The following is a 19,034-nucleotide window of genomic DNA, read 5'->3' on the forward strand; positions in this document are numbered from 1 at the left end:
AGGTTACTACCACTCCCTTTTAAAATATGCTAACAAGCAATGTTACCCTCTCAAGGTCACACAGGATTTGTCACAACTAACACTATTCGGGGTATTTCCACCCTCACTCTAAGTTCTTGCCCAGGTTCCCTCGCTAAGGGGAAAGTGGGCCAGCTAAACAAAGAGGCACCAACACAAATGGAAATGCCATTAAGGAGCAAAGCAGCTGGAGTAGTTTACCAAAGAGAAGCATAAACAAATAGGAAAGGAATGGAATGAGGCGATCCTAACAAAAATACATGCCGACTACATCTCATAAAAGTTATCTCAGAAAACAAGAGAAAAAGAGAAAACTCTCTCCATTTCACTTAAGGAAAACTGTGTGTGTTCTCTTCCTGAATGCCAAGAGGTAGAAAATTCAGGAGACTTGCTTTCCAAAGATAAAGAGCTTAGAAAGTGTTCCACATTACTGCTCACCGATTTTAAAGGGGTTCATAAGCTTGTTTGACATATCTGCTTCTGAAGTACTTAAAAATGCAGTAATTTAAAATAATTGTTGGTACTAAATAAACAGCAAATATGCTGAAAGCGTCAAATCAGCACTATATATGATCTTAGCCAGTTTCCCACAGGCTCAGTCGCCACTGGGCTATGGAATGTTGGTGCATGGCTGTGCCCCTATTCAATTTGGGAGGATAGGGGTGTGCTGTATTCAGCCGGTAAGTTTATGGCAATTTATTATACAGCAATAGAAAATACAGAAGCACTTCGTCTTCCCCATCACATTGATATTGGGTTCTTCCCTTCATATCACTATTCTCAAAACTCTACCTGCAGGTTGATGTCATGAGCATATATAAGACACCTTCTTTTATTCAACCAGTTCCAGTGTCACCTTTAATAATGACTCAACAGATGTTGCAGCTCTCTTGGTAATGTCTGTTGAACATAACTGCCGTTTACATTTTACATTTTAGTTTAATCACGGCACTATAATATTTAGAGAGCTGGTAAAACTTACTAGAGCCACACAGCATAAATTTACACATGAATTTGCTCTTCCACAATCCGGTAAAGCCTCAAACATGAATCTTTTACCAAGGCATATAACACAGAAAATGTGGCACAGTCATTTCATTGTTCTTATATTTTTCTTGCGTAAATTTCATGTTTTTAAAGATCTAAGTCTGAGTTTTTTTTCCACGTTCTCTTCCCTAGTTTCCAGTATATGAACTGGGAAGAAATCTCCAGTGAGAGGAGCAGAGAGTAATTTTTAAATCTATTTCACTTAAGAACGCAAATAAGAGAGTCAATAAATGGTTCTATGATGTGGCCATTATCATCAAGGGTAAAATCAGTCATCAAAAGCTATTACATGAGGATGGCTTGACCACAAGTAAAAAAAGAGCTGAATCAATCCTTGACTTAGAGAAAAAATTTTCCATTATCCTCTTACCATCCTCTGTAAAAGCTGTCTTTGTAGGCTTAAATTTTAATAAATACCTTTCTGGTCACTTTTAAAAATCCAAGACTGCTGTACATGCCAGCTTCCAATTAAATGCATTCACAATTTTCTTTCTTTAAACAAATTCTCATCAATAAGAATTGGTAATGATGGCTGGCTTTGGGTGGGTGTAAATTAGAAAATAGTCACCACCATTTTGTTGTTTTTAAATATAAAAACAACTATTTTCTCTTACAAAAACACTGTAAAACAAAAAAAGCACTAAAAAAATTTCTGTTCAGAGACCACCACCGAAATATTCTAATGCTTTCTAGTTTTTTCTATCACAATTTTATTACTTTTATAATCAGAGGGAAAATATTCTAAGTAACATTTTCGTCTAAGTAAAAACTGAAAATTTTTGTCATGTATAACATCCTATAGTGAGAAAAGGCACAGGTGGCCTTGCTGAGCTACTCATTTATCTTTGGGTAATCAAGTTAATCTCCTTCAGATGCTCGTCAAATGTGACGGTGGATGATCTTAAATACAGAGAATCTTTTCCCTCTACTCAAGGTCTTTGATTATGAGACATGAAAGTTTCCAAAAATTTTCCATAGGTCATTCTGGAAAGACGGCTATAGCAGCCTGGTATTAAAATTTCTCTGCATTCCCACATAAAAATAAACAAAGCACGTACACAGTATAAAGCCCAAAGCTTGGAGACAAGGTAGGCTATTGAAAAACAAAATACAAGCAGGTAAGAATAAACCAACATCATCCACAAGATCTGAGTGGCATAAGCATGGGGAAAATCAGAGGGAAACAAGGTTGATGTATCTGAGAACTGGAAAACCCCTAAAAAACCAAAAGGAATTCACAGGAAACTAAGGATGCCCAATTGGAGAATAGTAGCTAAAACTAGGAGGGGTTTTGCCTGACCAAAGAGTCAGTGCAAGGGGCCCACAGTAAAATTTGAAGAGGCTAACGTAGGCTAGTCCCTGTGAACTTTGGAGACTGCCCCTGTCTTCCAGAAAGAGAAACTGCTGGGAGTGGAAACAAAATTGAACAGGATGGGAATAATAGAGACAAAGGAAAGAAAAGGGCCAGATAAAAGCAGGTAAAAGGAACAGAGTCAGATAGTGACAGAAAGCAGGCTGCCATTTTTGACAAGAAAACAACAGAAGGCTAGGTTCTAAACACTTTAGAAAGCCATTTTAAACCCTGCCTCCTGAAAGTTCAAGGAAATTATTTTTCACATGAAAATGAAAAACAGAAAGATATTGACGTCAAATCCCATACTAAGTTATACAAAATAAATCCCATACAAAGTTATACAAAATAAGGGCAGAACATCCTTATAAACCATAAAAGCATGCCACAACACAGACCAAAAACAAAATCCCCCAAACAAAAACACTCCAGATAATAGCCTACTATTTCAAAATAAACTAAAAGACATGAGACAGAAAAGAACATTAGGAATTAGAAAAATTCAGAAGTGAGAAAATAGTTAGAAATAAAATGAAAATGCATTTCAGAAATGATGACTACAATAGAAGTCAAAAAAGAAAGGCTAAAAACAACATATAATGCCCCAAGAGAAAAGGAAAAGAAAAAATTAAATTAAAAAAGATTTAAAATATTTAAGATAGTCACAGATAAAGATAGGCAAAGATGATGTAACATACAAATGATAGATGTCCTTGAAAAATCAAAGCAAAGGAATAAAATTAATATTAACAAGGTAATTAAAAGGCCAGGCACGATGGTTCATGCCTGTAATCCCAGCACTTTAGAAGGCCAAGGCAATAGGACCACCTGAGCTCAGCAGTTCAAGACCAGCCTGGACAACATGGCGAAACTCCATCTCTACAGAAAACACAAAAAATTAGTTGGTAGACCCAGCTACTTGGGAGGCTGTGGTGTGAGGACAGATTCAGCATGGAAAGTTGAGGCTGCAGTGAGTCATGATCGTGCCACCACACTCCAGCTTGGGTGACAGAGCAAGACTCTGCCTCAAAAAAAAAAAAAAAAAAAGGTAGCCATCTGGAAGGGATCCCTCGGTAGGCACCTTGGACTTCGTAGCTTCTGGAACTGTGAGAAATAAATGTTGTTTAAGCCACAAATCTATGGTATTTGTTACAGCAGCCAGAGTAGACCAAGACGGAGTATTTGCTGATAAAGCTGTAATATGTTTTGTGGGAATTTCTGTACCCATGTTTTATCTTAAAATTAAATATTAAAAAAAAATTAACAAAACAAAAACAAAAACAAAAACCTTTCCAGATTCCTTACCTGTGCCTTGGCCAATTTCTTTTCCAGAAGGTCCCGTTCCCTCTCTGTTTGCTGGAGACGTTTATTAAGTTCCACTATATCTCCCTTTAGTGATGCCAGGGCTGCCGAATGGAGCTGTGGTGACAGAAAGGAGATTATTGTAGCAGAGATGCATTTCCTTCCCTTCATTCCTGCAACTAGCATAACCAAATAAAAAGCCTATCATCCAAAAAGCAACACTTTTGAGAATGAAAGTAAGTGTTACTTTACCTTCATTACCTTCTTGCGGACAAAAGACATAAATCAGGTGTGCTACCAGCAAGCTGGGTTATATGGTCACCCTAAATATTATGTGTGGGCCATGGGACCTAATTCTGGATGGTATAATCAGGCCAGAGAACAAAACTTCTCTTTCCAATGGCTTTCCCCAAGTTACTCAGTGAGGATGAGCATGACAGCTGAAGTGGAGCTGCCTGACTCTTATCATGAGATGCAAGAAAATGCAGAACCACATTAATTTTCACCTTCAGAAAATACGAAAGCTGAATAGGGCAATTCGGTTTTTTGGAATCCAGTCATCTAAATTGCTGCATGTATGACAGCCAGACAGGGACTGAGCATTATTAAAAAAAAAAAAAAAAAGCAGCAGAGCTCATTTTTCAGATGGTCTCCTTGTACAGTTGACCCATTTATTTTCTTGTTGGTTCTTCCCTCCTCTTTCCCTCCCCACTTTCCCCGAGAGGCTGTACTGGCCAGATGCTTCTTATGTGCTAGCAAGCCCTCTTTCAGGAGCATCACCAGAACTCTGACAAATGATGCTGTGAAAAGACAAATGAAGGATCAACTGAGGTATCTTTCCCCAGCCATTTCTCTGGTTTAACTGAAGTAGAGGCCGGGCGTGGTGGCTCAAGCCTGTAATCCCAGCACTTTGGGAGGCCGAGACGGGTGGATCACGAGGTCAGGAGATCGAGACCATCCTGGCTAACACGGTGAAATCCCATCTCTACTAAAAAAATACAAAAAACTAGCCGGGTGAGGTGGTGGGTGCCTGTAGTCCCAGCTACTCGGGAGGCTGAGGCAGGAGAATGGCGTAAACCCGGGAGGCGGAGCTTGCAGTGAGCTGAGATCCGGCCACTGCACTCCAGCCTGGGCGACAGAGGGAGACTCCGTCTCAAAAAAAAAAAAAAAAAAAAAAAAAAACTGAAGTAGAAAGAATGTTCTTCAACAGATTAATAGGAGGCCCCACGTACATCCAGAATCTCAATCTGTTCAACTTTCAAGTTCTAAAGACTGGACTTCGGCTGCACACACACCTACCACACGTGTGCCTTCTGTGACTTTTCAGGCTGACGGATGGAACTATTTTTAAGACCCGTTCAACACACTGGTCCCAAAGCAACACCCTGAAACCTCCTTTGAAACCTTGAAACTTTCCATTCCAGGTGGAGCTCAGACTATCCCCTCGCTGAATTCCATACTACATTTGGGTGAACGACTGGAATCAGAACAAACCATCCCCTGGCTTTATAGGCTTTTTGTAGTCTTTGCCAAGAAGAAGTTCAAGTAAGAAGTGAGCAAATACATTCGATCTTTAAAGACGGACACAGGACAACGGTACATAACTCAACTTTGAAGATTCTCATTTGAGGCTTAGAAAAATGTGCTTTTCTGCAACCTGCCCTCCACACACAGCATGTTGGCTGACAGGCTTTGGGGTGAGGGTTGGGTGTGTGGTGAGTGAGGGAGAAGCAGATACAAGGTAGAGTGTGGGGTTTCAAAGCAGTTGTTTTTGTTAGACTCTAATAGCAGTAAATGCGACTTCACTTAATTGCATTGGAGCAGCAAACCAACAGATCAATAGCTGATTTGAAACCAGGAATGCTTAAAATTAAAAAAAAGAAAATGTCAGGCAATCTGGCAGTATTTGTCTTCTGATGTAGGGCTACGGCGGCTTGGAAAAGGTCACTGTGGGTTTCAGATACAACGTTTTGTGTGAAGACTTCTCAGTACAAATACCACAGTGTTCCCATTGTATAATCTCTTTGAGATTGGTTTGTTTGGTGGAGAGGGGACAAATTCACTCCCTTTGATGGTTGGTTGCCCCCTCAGCCTCTGAACTGTCAGTCTGAGAATTTTCCTTCAGCATCTGACACTGTGGCATGTTACACTATTATACCAACTCTTGAGAGAGGATTTGCCACCTCACCTCCAGCGAGAAGGATAAAATACGTGAGAGCTGACATGTTCTTTAAGAAATTGAGGAGTGGGGATAAGGATCCCAGCTCTGTGAGCCTAGACTTGCTTCCTTCCTCGTTATATCTCCCCTCCTACTTCTGGGGAAAAGGGCTGCTTGGAGGGGTTAGGGGAAGCCCGGAGGGAAAAGCGGCGAGAATGCTGCATGCTCCCCCACGGACTCGATGAACTGGGCCAGATGGAGACACACAGAGTACTTACTTCCATCACAGACTTGGAAAAGGGGTCCAGGATGGGTCACTGTCATGGGGGAGAGCACCAGGCTTGGAGTGATAATACCTTCCGGCCTACCAGCTCTCCAGATTTCCAGGAAGAGCTGTCAGATGCCCACTGGGGGCAGGTCCCTTCATTTCTCTAGATGGAAGGTGCCTATGTATGAGGTGAGAATAGATTCCTTGAGAATCTCATGAATGCAATGGACCCTTCTACCAGGGCAGAGATGAGTTTGGGATGCACGCATATTTTCCACCCAGTGATGGTGATGACGCACTCTGGAATCTATCTATGGGCCCCTCAATAAGAAACATCTGGACTCGATGTCAGCTCTGTGACCCCACACCAGTTTCAGAGACTGTCTCATGCGTCATCATCACAGATGTCTGAGTGGGGAAAAGAACCTTGGTACGATGTCCCCCACTTCACAACTGCAGGTGAGGATCTGGAATCCAGAGTCTGACTCGCTTACTCAAGGTCTCATGGTCAGCTGAGCACCAGGGCCAAGGTCACAGCACTCTTTTCTGGCTCCGTGGTGTTGTACGTGACAGAAGTCTTCAGTTTTTTACTTGGATGAAAATGTTACTTAACATATCTTCTCTGATTATAAAAGTTCTAAAATTGTGACAGAAAAATAAACCAGAAAGAGCATTCTCACATTTTAGTGATGGGCTTTGGGTGGTTTTAAGCTGTTTTTTGTTTGGGTACTTTTTGTTTAATGAGCATTTTTTCCTAAAAGAAGTTATGTTTGTATTAAAGACAAGATAAAATAAAGTGACTGTTTTCTGGACATGCAGGCTGTAGCGTAAACATTGTACAGGGTTATTTTGCTTCCTTGCTGCAGTCTGTCTGTCCACCAGCTCTTCTGATAGAAGGAAAAACTGTAACAATGAGGTAGAAGAAAACATGTCTCTTACTGTTACTGACAATTCCTCGGCAGAGGCTACAACTAGAGAGAGCGGAAGATGGAGTGGGAGAAGTCACCAACCAGCCACAAGCCACACCGCCTAGAATCGGCTGACAGACCACTCCCTGACCTCCTGGACTGAGTAGGAGAGGAGAGGAGATGAGTGGACTTCCCACCACAAGTTGGAGTGCTGGACACTCGATCTCTGTGCGTTTGACTTCAGTGGCACTCCCTGTCCCACTGCATCACCAACTCAAGTCATCAAAAGCTGCCATAACCTCCCTTCTTTTGGGGTTTCACCACTCTCTGGCAGAGTTGGTGGCATCCCTGAAATTCAAAACCTAGAGTGTTTGTGAGTGATGCTACACGAGGGAATTTGTGTAGTTGTGTGTCGGCAAGCACGAAAAACTTAGTTTAGAGGTCCTTCTAGGCAGTTAAAACTTTTTTACTGAAATATAATATTTACACATATTTACGGGGTACATGTGATATTTTGATGCATGCATACAATGTGTAATGATCAAATCAGGATATTTAAAATAATCATCACCACAAACATTTTTCATTTCTTTGTGCTAGGAACATTTCAAATTTCTTCTAGCTGTTCTGAAATAGACATTATTGCCAGCTATAGTCACCCTACTGTGCTACCAAACACCCAGAGTTATTTCTTCTAACAGCATGTTTGTACCCATTAACCGACCTCTCTCTTCATCCCTCCCCTACTATCCTCACGTTCTTCCCCACCTCTGGTACCTATCATTCTATTCTCTATCTCTGTGAGATCAACTTTTTTAGCACCCACCTGAGTAAGAACATGTGATATTTGTCTTTCTGTGCCTGGCTTATTTCACTTAATGACCTCCAGTTCTGTCCACATTGCTGCAAATGACAGGATTTCATTCTTTATTATGGCTGAATAATATTCCACTGTGCACATGTACCACACTCTCTATATCCATTCATCTGATGATGCACACTTAGGCCGACTCCGTATCTTGGCTATTGTAAACTGTGCTGCAATAAACATGGGGATACAGGTGTTCCTGTAATAAGCTGATTTTCTTTCCTTTGAACAAATACCCAAGTAGTGGAATTGGATCATATGGTAGTTCTATTTTTAGGGGTTTTTTTAGGAACCTCCACACTGTTTTCCATAATGGTTGTCCTAATTTACATTCCCACCAACAGTGTATAAGAGTGCCTCCGGGTAATTTTTAAAAGGACTGACAGCAGGTTTAAATCTTGGAAAGATAAATGTACTAAAGCAACCAAAATTGTCAAGTATGTATAAATGGGAAATTATATTTATGCCCATTTTTGGGATCCCTTTAATCACATTCTGGTTTCTCAAATGGCCTCTAACTTGAGTGAGAGATTCAGAAATATGAACTATGAAGTATGATGAAAAGAAAATGTTCCATGAACCAAAGAGAAAGAAAATACATGCTGTTTGGAGTCTGTGTTAGTGTCTTCCTCAACATATATTTCTCTTTATCTTCAGGAGTCAGATGCTGATTTTTAGCTGGCCATATTGCTGCTCAGCTAAAACATCCCAGTTCCCATCCTTCAGTGCAGTTGGAGCTAGGTATAGCCATGTGACAAAGTTCTGGCCAGCGCGATGTAAGCAGAAATACTGTGCGAGAGATATGGGAAAATCTTTTTGAGAGGCCACACCCTTTTTCCTTTCGTCCATCCTTGCTGTTTCCTATCTTATGTGATGGATGGAGCTATAGCAGCCATCCTGTGCTACAAAGCTGAGATTCTAGGGAGCAGAAAGGTGCCTGAGTCCCTAGCAACTTTGTGGAGCCACCCTACCAGCTTTGGACTGCCTAACCCCAGACTTCTGTTACAGAGCTGCAAGAAACAAACCTCTGTTGTACAAAGTGCTGTAAGTTGAGAGTTTCTGCCAAATGAAGCTGATCTTATCCTAATTCACAGAATCAGATGAACCTGGGTTCAAATCTGAGCTATACCACTTGTTGGTGGACTGTCCTTGCACAATTTAATCCCTTTTGTTGTAGGGCTGTGTCAAGACAAATGATGGCATCCAGAAAGCTACTCGCATGGTGATTGGAACCAGGTAAGCACTCAACAAACGGGTTTGTTTGAAGTCAACAACCTTCTCAGGCAAACCAAGCCCCATCAGAGGTGCTAGGGACACTCAGACTAGGAAAACAGTCCTGTCCTGGAGAAGCATATCGCCTGGTGGATAGCACAGGACTAAGAAGCCAATAGCTGCATTGCCAGATTCTGCTGAAATCCTAAGGCTTAAGGAGCTGACAGCCAGGGCTCTTAGTTCTCTGTGAAATTTTAACATGAGGCCTAAACGAGGTTGGATAGGACCCTGGCACTTCGTATACAAATCTGGATCTAGTGCATGAAGGATATAGATCCATACATTCCTCACATTTCTGGAGATAAAATGCCCTAATTCCCTAGGCTGTTTTGAGCCCTGCTTCACATTCATTTTACCGTGTGTATCCAAACGAAACTAAACCACCTGGACATTTGGCTGCAAGCTAGCTGTCAAAATGGTTATTTTTGGACAAAACATAACTTGAGTAAAATAATTTCACTGTTCAACTGACTGTAAGGACAAGCCCTCTTAGCCTCTGAGAGGAAAGGTGTCCGGCCCCGCCGGGCCCAGGTGAGAAGTGAGCAGTGCCCTCATGACAGGCTCTCCCAGGGGTTTCTACTCTGCTAAGTGGATAGATGTCTACTCCGTTACATATCTGCTGTGTGACAAAAGGCTTCACACTTCATAAGGTGTCCTTGAACTCTGCAGTCCACTGACTCTGATGAGAGCCCCTCCAGGAGTGTCACTGTGTATTTCTGGTTATTAGGTGCGTCTGCATTTTGCTACCCCTGGCAATAAACACAGCAGACAAGCCTGCACTACCCAGTGCGCACGGCACTCTCCAGGCACCATCTCCCCTGACCTTCATCACGCCAGGACTCTGTGGCCTAAGGGCAAGCTGTGCTTCCCGATTTGCTGAGGGACAACTGTTTTTCCCATGAAACACAGTTGGTAAAAGGAATACAGGATTTGAATAAAATGGTGGGGAGCCTAGATTCATCTTTCTGGGACTTCAGTCTGCGCTTTGAACGGCACTGTCTTCAAAGGGCCCAAAGGCTTCTGCAGCCACAGCTGAAGCAGAGGAATGAGTTCATCCCCACAGGCCCTATCTACATACAGCGCGCTGCTGAGGCACCTCATGGTGCTGAGGGCTGGGCCAGTTTTCCCGGCTTTGTTGGGAAGTGAGTTCATCTGGGGTAAACTGTTCTTGTCCTCTCTTTCTCCTTAACTTGGTCTGGCTACTTGAGGTGCTCGTTTAACACTCACTGCCAGCATGCCTCTATTGCCCTTCCCACTGAGTAATGACAGGAGTTACAGTGGTCCCCCCACTTAATGGAGGGAGATCTGCTCCAAGACCTGCAGTGGACGCCTGAAACCTCAGTTAGTACTGAACTCTATATACACTATGTTTTTTCCTATACATACAAAGCTATGATAAAGTTTAATTCATAGTCAGAGATTCACAATAATAGAACAGACCAATGATTAACAATATGCCAGCATTGCTACTCTTATGCTTCGGGCCATTATGATGTAAAATAAGGATGACTTGAATACAAGCACTGTGATGCCATGGCATTTAATGTGATAACCCAGCTGGCCAATGAGTGGCGAGCACAAACAGTGCAGATCTGCTGGACAAAGGACGGAGCCCTTCTCCAGGTCGAACAAAGCAGCCCAACACGCAAATGCATCAGGCTACTCATGACAGCACGCAATTTCAAACCTGCCAATTGTTTATTTTTGGAATTTTCCACTTAATATTTTCAGACTGCAGTTGACTGCAAGTAACTGACACCATGGGTACAGGGGGACTACTGTACTATTCTGTCTTTCTGGATGAGCCACTTGCTTTCCAGACACAAAGTATGCACAATTTTTGCTTATGTTTTAGCGATGACAGTGGGTAGTGCCAACTTCTCTCATCCAGTGACCTCTTCATCAAAGGGGAAGAAATGAGAACTCAATTTCACTGAACACATATTTTTGGCAGGCTCCACACTGCATGCTTCATGCACTTTACCTGTTCCATCAGCTGCCGAGGAAAGGCACTGTCAAATCCCAATGCCAAAATCTGGGAATATTCTTGAGAATTCCAGGCTACCGGGCAGTAATCATGAAAGTAATAATATTAATAGTTACTGTTTGCTGAATACTTACGGACATCGGGGGCTTTGGCTAGGCACATTACATGCCATATCTTATGCAACCATCACCACAATGCTGTGAGATAGATGTTATTACCTCCTTCTGGCAAACAAGGAAACCAAGGCACAGAAGAGAGGTAGAGGATCAGCCCAAGTGAAGAAAACTAATAAATACTAGGTTGGTGCAAAAGTAATTGCAATGGCAAAAACCGCAATTACTTTTGCACCAACCTAATAGTACCGGAGATAATAACACACGAGGACTCTATGCTCAAATCTTCTCTACTACGCGCATCGCTGGCACCTCCAACTCAACATGCCACAGCTCTCCCTTGCCCGAGGGATGCGTAAACCTGCTTGTGTCCATGTATGTGTGTGTGGGGGGGGGGATGGGGGACGTGGATGTGGGACAGAGGTGAGGTCTGTGCACAGGCAGGGCTGGAGACATGGGAGAAGCAGGGTCGAGGTTTTCATGATGGCAGCACCCATGTGATTTTCGGTGGGAGCAGGGGAGTGGCAGGGCAAGTCCTCCAATGTTGTGATGAAGCTTGGGGATCAGCTTGGTATAAATTTGGGTGATTCTCTTTGTCCTTTCTGTGCTTTTTCATCCTCTGTAGAAGGGTTTGTATCGGATTATCTCTAAGATTCTTCTGGTTTTAAACTTGTAAGCATGCATGTCTGACATGTTCACCTGTCCAGGCACCTGAGCTCTGCACTATGGGCTTTGCATATTTTATTTGCCCACTGGTCCCAGAAAGAATCTCCTGCAGCTCAAACACTTAAGGAAGCTTCACTCTATACAGAACTGTTCAGCCAAGATCTTTTCCCTAAAAATGGAATGAGTTCTCATAATCACACATCGTCTTCCCACTGGCAAGGGAATTTGAGAACATCTAGTCCAATTCCTTTATTGTCGAGAAATGAAACTAAGACTCAGAGAGATTCAAGGTTCATCAAATTCGATTTCCTGGTTCCCTGTCCAGAGGCTACCTCTCTCCCAATGGCAATCCAAGAGCTCGTAGGTAGTCAATAATATGTGTATGTCCCAGCTATCCTTGGAGACAGCAAGAAACATCTGTACATGAAAAAGCAGCCTCATTCAGCTTCCCCGCCAAGACTCCACACCCAGGTGTTCTAATTTGGATAAAGAACAAAATGCCTGGCAGAAGAGTGGTGTTCCCTGCTAGATGGACACCACCAGGGCTGTTTGGTGACTTCTAGGACTGCAACATTCCTCTTTACTGCTGGAATTCCAGCTAGGGACACCTGCTATGTAATATTTCAAGAAATGCTGCTCATAGTCTTGAAAGTTAAAACTCATTAAATATAATCTACAAGATGTCTCGCTGCATGCAAATCACTTGTGTGTGCCCTAGATCAACTAAGAAAGCAGCAGCTTTTCATCTTTCATTTTAGCTGACAATTTCATTGAGAGGTCAGTGACCCCTGAATTATTTCTTCAACCTCAGCCGAAATTGAATTGCTCAAAACAGCATTCAAAGGCTCCTTCAATACGGCAGCACTGGGAGACCATTTATATGAGAAAGATTAACCCTACCTAAGATGGCTGATATAGAGAATAGCGCCAGATCACAAAGCTGGCCCAGGTACTCACTGTGAAAGCTGTCATACTGGTCCCCAGGACCCACTTAAAGCCACACTTCCCCCTTCTTCAAATAAATGGTTAGGAAATGGCTCCCAAGGTAGGGAGGTGTCTGAGACTGACAATCAGCTTTGAAGATGACCCTCAATCCCATCCCATCTGTAAACATATGCTCCTCTGAAAATAAGTTCCATCATAGTTTTTACTGGCTAACACAACTGCTTGCTATGTGCTAGATTGCTATACTCAGCACATAACATGCATTTTCTCAACTATTCTTCACATAGCTTTATGAGATGGGTACTGCTGTTATCTCCAATTTAACCAGGTAGGAATTGAGACTTAGAGGTTAAGTAACTTGTCAAGTTTGTAAGTCACAGAGCTAGAATGAAAGCCCAGGTCTTTCTAACCCCAGGGTCTTGTTTATAACCACCATGTCCCAGGCTTTGCAACAGAGTATCATAGCACTTCTGAGATCCTTGCAAATACCCATGAAACTGTTGAGAAGAAAAGATCTCAGAGGGTTATTCTGTTAAGAGAGGAAAGCAGAATTAGCACAATTAGCATGGGGGATAGAGAGGTATTCATTCTTTAAAACTTTAAACATTTTGAGAAACAGAAGACCATTTAGCTGGTATCAGACCCAGGAAGGAATCAGTGAAAAATCAATCTCCAGCTATTTCCACATTCTATGTGGGAAAGTTAAAGAGGACTTAATTGTAGTAGAGGTAAAAAAGCCCTTACAAACACCTAACTTTGCTGCTTAAAGAGTACAGAGAAGGAAAGGTTATTACCTTCAACAGTTGGGATCTTTAAAAATTAAAAATCTAAACAGAAGAATATTTTATAGACCTTGTAAAAATTTCCTATACAAATACTGTAAAACAATAAGAGCTATTAAGTTAGTATTTTCCACTAAAAACTCCTAACTTGTAGTAATATTCATTTTCAAGGGAAACGAAAATTATGTGGTTATACAAGGGTTTTTGGAAAGAAACACAGACAAAATAAAGACACTGCACTAAGCTGGCTGCACCAACTTACATTTCAAGGTGGGTTGCATCCTAATGACACATCATGAAGGAGATGAAGATGTAACAATTAAATCCAGCTAATCAGAGGACATGAATATTTCAGTGCATGCTAAATACTGATGTGATCCCCCAGGCGGAAACTCCCACAGAGAATTCTATGAACATGAATAAAAGGGTTTTCTGACAAAGTCTGCATTGTTCATAAATTTTTATATTGATCCAATTTAGCAGGTATTGAATTCCCCATTCTAGAGTAACTAGGTACCTTTAATGGTGAAACAGTCAATCAACTCCACAGATCAAGAAAGGCCAAAGTATTTTTACAGCAATGGTTGAAGTGCTTTGAAGAGACCCTAGATTTTAATGGATTAAGGACAATACTTTTTGATTGGGAAAGCAAATGGAGGTTTAGATTTATGTGTGTGTGTGTGCGCGCGTACATATACCCATACACACATATACATACAATTACTGACATATACACATACAGAGTATATATAAAACCCAAGGCACATGCTTCCAGACTTTTAAAGTATAAGAGTTAGCCAAGATGTCAGCTATTTAGATATTCAATACAATCATTTTTAAATGCATTCCCATCTTTTAAAAGATACTTTAATATGCATTATTTCCTTTAAAGAAAATCAGTTTTAAAATGCTTGATGCCATGGCATGCTCCGTTTCAGGGAAGGCCTAGGCAGGCCGTGGCTTGTCTTGCCTCACCACAGGGCTGCTGACGGATGGGCCATTTACCGCTTGCTGGTACATCTAATCCAAAGCACCAGGGGAGGACAGAGGAGACACATTTCAAATCTGCTTCGTGTTCCCTCTCTGATGGGGCCCTGCTGACTGCTTCAGAGAACAGTGTGTTTAGATAGAAAGAAGGAAAGGCTTTTAGGTCTGAATCTTCTTTCCTTTCCAAATCACTCTAACCCAGCCAACAGTAGTCCCAACTCGGATCACTTCGTTCCCAGAAAATGAAGAAAATGAGAAAGATTAGGTAGAAAGAAAACAACATAGAAAAACAGTTTCATGGTTGAGGACATAGGCTTTGTCAAAATGCAAAAACAAAATACCCTGGACTTGAGTATTAGTTCAGCCTTGGGTAACTCATTCAACTTTTCTAAGCCTCAGTCTACTCATCTTTAAAATAGGAACAACACCCACTCATTCTAGTTGAGCTGATTAGATGAAATATTTCAGGCAAATCACTTAACCACAATGTCAGCTGGCAGAGTGTTAGCCACAAGGATCATTGCAATCTTTTTTTTTTTCTTCCCTGAGACACGGTCTCACTCTGTCACTCAGGTTAGAATGCACTGGCAAGAACACGACTCACTGCAGCCTCGACCTCCCAGGCTCAAGTCATCTTCCCGCCTCAGCCTCTCCAGTAGTTGGGACCATAGTCGGGCACCACCATGTCCAACAAATTTTGTTGTTGTTATTGTAGAGATGGGGTATCACCATGTTGCCCGGGCTGGTCTCAAACTCCTGGGCTCAAGTGATTCACCCACCTCAGCCTCCCAAAGTGCTGGGATTACAAGCTAGAGCCACTGTGCCTTGGTCCACTGCCACCTTACTGACCACAATTATCATATGCCACCATTTCTGCCCGCTAAAGTGTCGAAATAAAATCAGGCTTTGAAAACAGTGGTACGTTACTCTCCTATCTCTTTTTCACAAGTCCTGATTAAGCAATCAGAACAATTCAACACAATGGGGCCTAGATCACATTAATCAGAGTAATCTAGACTCTGCCTTTCAACATGTGTAATTGAATCAGCTGCTCCCTGCACCCAGGCTGGGCCAGGAGGTAAGCCGGCAAACACATTCACCCTAAACAGCCTGGAAACTGGAGTAGCCTCATGCCCACTTTGCACCCTCCACCTTCTGTGTCCTTGTCATTCAGGTAAGAGACAGTCGAGAACCAAGCGGGACATATATAATGACCCCAAAATCAATTTCCATAAACATGCAGCTCAACAGTACAAAAGAGAGGACCAAAGAAGTTACTGTAAGCAAGGACGCACACAGATGACAAAGGTCATCTATTCATGATAGAAAATCAAAAATAATAAGTTTTTGAATAAATTGTGCGGCAGGCATAGAATACTAAGTTGTCACCAAAACAGAGAAATATATAATTAACTTTGCAATCATTATTTCCCACATGTATGACTCATTTCCTAAGCTCTTTCATGTTGGTTTCCAATTGTCCCCCACAGACCACCCATTCTCCCCCATCCACTTTCTCTTTCTTCCTTTTTTTCATAATCCTTACTATGACCTGACATCATATCCTAACATTTTTTGTTGTTGTTGACTCACTGCCTCCATAAAATTATGAGTTCCAAGAAGGCAGGGATGTCAAGAGGCTGGGGAAATAGCTCATGAGCAAGACGAACTGTGCCTGGCACATGGTAGAATTTCATGCAGTATTTGCTGAATGGGTAAAGTTAGCAAATTAGAAAATACAGATAAAAGAACATTATCCTTACCTCTTCCCACCACCACTATGAGATGATATCACCTGTAAATACCTGTCAGACATTTCTGTACGTGTAACACTTAAGATAGTTTATGCAAAACAATTTTTAATATAGTACTATTTTTGGCCACAATATCTAACTAGAAAGAAGTCCAAAAATACATGTACCAAAATGTTAACAGCATCCCCAGGTAATCTCTGTGTAGCGTGATTACAAATGGTTTTATTCCTTAGGTTTATTGTATTTTTTCTATAATAAACACATATTGGTATTATACAATTTTTAAGTGTTTTCTTGACCCTATTTACAAAGTCTTATGAAGAATACAAATAGGTACTCCTTGCTCTCAACAAGCTCCCAGTGTATTCAGAGAGATAAACCAAGGATTTTCCAAATCTAGGGGTTGGAAAGATCATTAACTGTCCTCTTACCCAATAGTCTAGCCAGTGCCAGAATCCTGTCTACAGTGTTGCCTGCAGGTGGTCACTACGTCTATGTGATAAAAAGCTCGGCAACTCCTCAGACAGCCAAGCCTGCTCACTGTTGGATAGCTACTGGCATTTGCAAATTTTACCTTACATAGCAACTCTGAAATTGCCTCCTTGTAACTTGTCCCATTGGTCTAGTTCCATAAGTAGGATAAAATTAACTCTCTTCTATACTCCAAACTCTCCAAGTAATTCACTCTATCAGTAAGATCCTTCCTAAATCATCAAACCTCCAGAACAATCCTTGATCACCTAAAGGCCCCTAGGATGTCAATTTTCCTTTTGGTAAATGGTAGGCAGGACCAAGCACAGTACTCCAGATGAATTCTGCCTAACACATTCTTACGGGCCAATCACTTTACGAGAGTTTTCATATAATTCTCACAGTAAACTGAGATAGGTGCTACAATGACCTCATTTACGAAACTGAGGAACAGTCAGTTTTCTAGTACTTGAAACCACAAACTTACAGGCTGAGCTGTCACATTTACGATGGGTATCCAGGGTCACACATTTTGAGATCACATATCTGGTGTGGGCTAAAGGAGAGAGCCTGAGGGCTCAAGACTGCAGACTTGGATGGTGCTCAGCACCAGATGGTTTATAGCAGTGCTGCTCAAATTGGAAAGGCCATTGGTACCAGAGGGAGTTTCTGTGGGATCCCCATGCTTGCTCTGACAGTGCCTGGCACCAGAGGGAGAAGAAGCTCCCCTGTATAGGTGAAGGGCAGCCTGAACTCTGTAGCCAAAAAGGCATTGTTCTACCCCAAAAGACCTTGTTCCTGCAAGTAAGTTATGAACCTACCAAAGCTGGTGCATCTCCTGCACCCCACCCCATCTGCCAGCACTAGCCTGGCCAGGGCTTGTGAGCGTTTTGCAATTCTTTGCCAAATCAAAGATGTCAGAACTGCAGATAAAAGCTACAACACAATGCAAGTCAACCACAGACCAGAATGAAACCTGGTGGTTTGAGTCTAGGTTGACAGCATTCCAGCTCTTTTCCTGTAAGGAGCTGCTTCTCCCTCAAAAGCAGCCTGTCCTCCCACTTTGTCTGGAGAAACCACAACATACTAGTAACTCAGACAGGTATGGAACAACTCAGCATTATCTTAATATAAAAAGCCTCCCTGTTTCTTCCTCCTATCTACAAAAAACACCAACATTTTATCACATATTGTCTTGCCAGTTCTCTTACAAACTAACTTATTCCTTTTTTGTCCCATTAGTTTCATAGGCTAATTCTGAAATTAATAAAGTATGGCAGGGGTAGTGGCATTACTGCAGATGGGATAGCTAAGGACAATGCAAGGTCTCCTACATCGGCACTCACCTCTACCCTTCTGCCATTACAGGGACACTGTGACACCCTTGAAAGAGAAAGCAGCAGGAAGAATAAAGAGGAGGCCACTGTGATGGGCTAATAAAAGAAATGGTTCTTTGGGGTTTATGCTTATTGGTTGTTTCTGACTTTCTCTAAATGGTAGGAGCCCCTAACCCAAGAGCACTGGTCTTCCAACCTGTAACTGCCTAATGAATCCATATTAGGTTCCAGACCTAATGGTAATAGAAACAGCTTGGTTGCTGAGGGAGGTAGGGAGCTTTTGGGTAATCACAAATAGCACACAGCTTCCTAGAGGTAAGGCTTCTTTCGTCATACATTTTTGGCAATGACATTGCTTTCTGCCCCCATCACATACATTCATTTACAAACTAAATTTCTCCTGTGCTTATTAAGGGGGAGGGGGAGCAGGTGGGGAGTGAGGGCTGCATATTTTCCCAAGCTCATGAAGCCCAGCCTAATCACTACTTCAAACATGCCACAGCAAAAGAAGTGACATCTAATCCTTGATTTTCTTGTCATGTCTACCATTTCTCCACCTCCTTGTAGACACAGCACTAGGATGCAAACAGAAAAATTCCCTAAAGCTGCCTTATTTTGTTTCCTGAACGCAGAAAAGCAGTGAGCAAAGAAACTATGAAAGACTCCTAGGCTGTTTAGGAACGACACATTTCCAACCTAGATAAAAATATCAAAAGAAAGTCTAAGTCTGGCAGTGACTAGAAATACTGCCATTTTAACAGTACAAAAACTAAAATTTACCCAAACTCTTAAAGCTAAGC

The 19,034-nt window shown here is 41.9% G+C and overlaps 1 protein-coding gene across 3 annotated transcripts in view; it reads right to left on the reverse strand.

Annotated features, from left to right (window-relative positions):
• Positions 1 to 19,034, reverse strand: part of MCC (MCC regulator of WNT signaling pathway) — a 473,566-nt gene that overhangs the window by 120,732 nt on the left and 333,800 nt on the right. For all 3 annotated transcript variants that reach the window (XM_028849659.2, XM_002804475.4, XM_015140595.3), the window contains one exon: positions 3,722 to 3,835. In XM_028849659.2, coding sequence (XP_028705492.2) covers positions 3,722 to 3,835 — 114 coding nt within the window. The remainder of the gene's footprint in view (positions 1 to 3,721; positions 3,836 to 19,034) is intronic.

Source organism: Macaca mulatta, chromosome 6 (assembly GCF_049350105.2).
Source record: "Macaca mulatta isolate MMU2019108-1 chromosome 6, T2T-MMU8v2.0, whole genome shotgun sequence".
In the NCBI taxonomy this organism is placed as follows: domain Eukaryota; kingdom Metazoa; phylum Chordata; class Mammalia; order Primates; family Cercopithecidae; genus Macaca; species Macaca mulatta.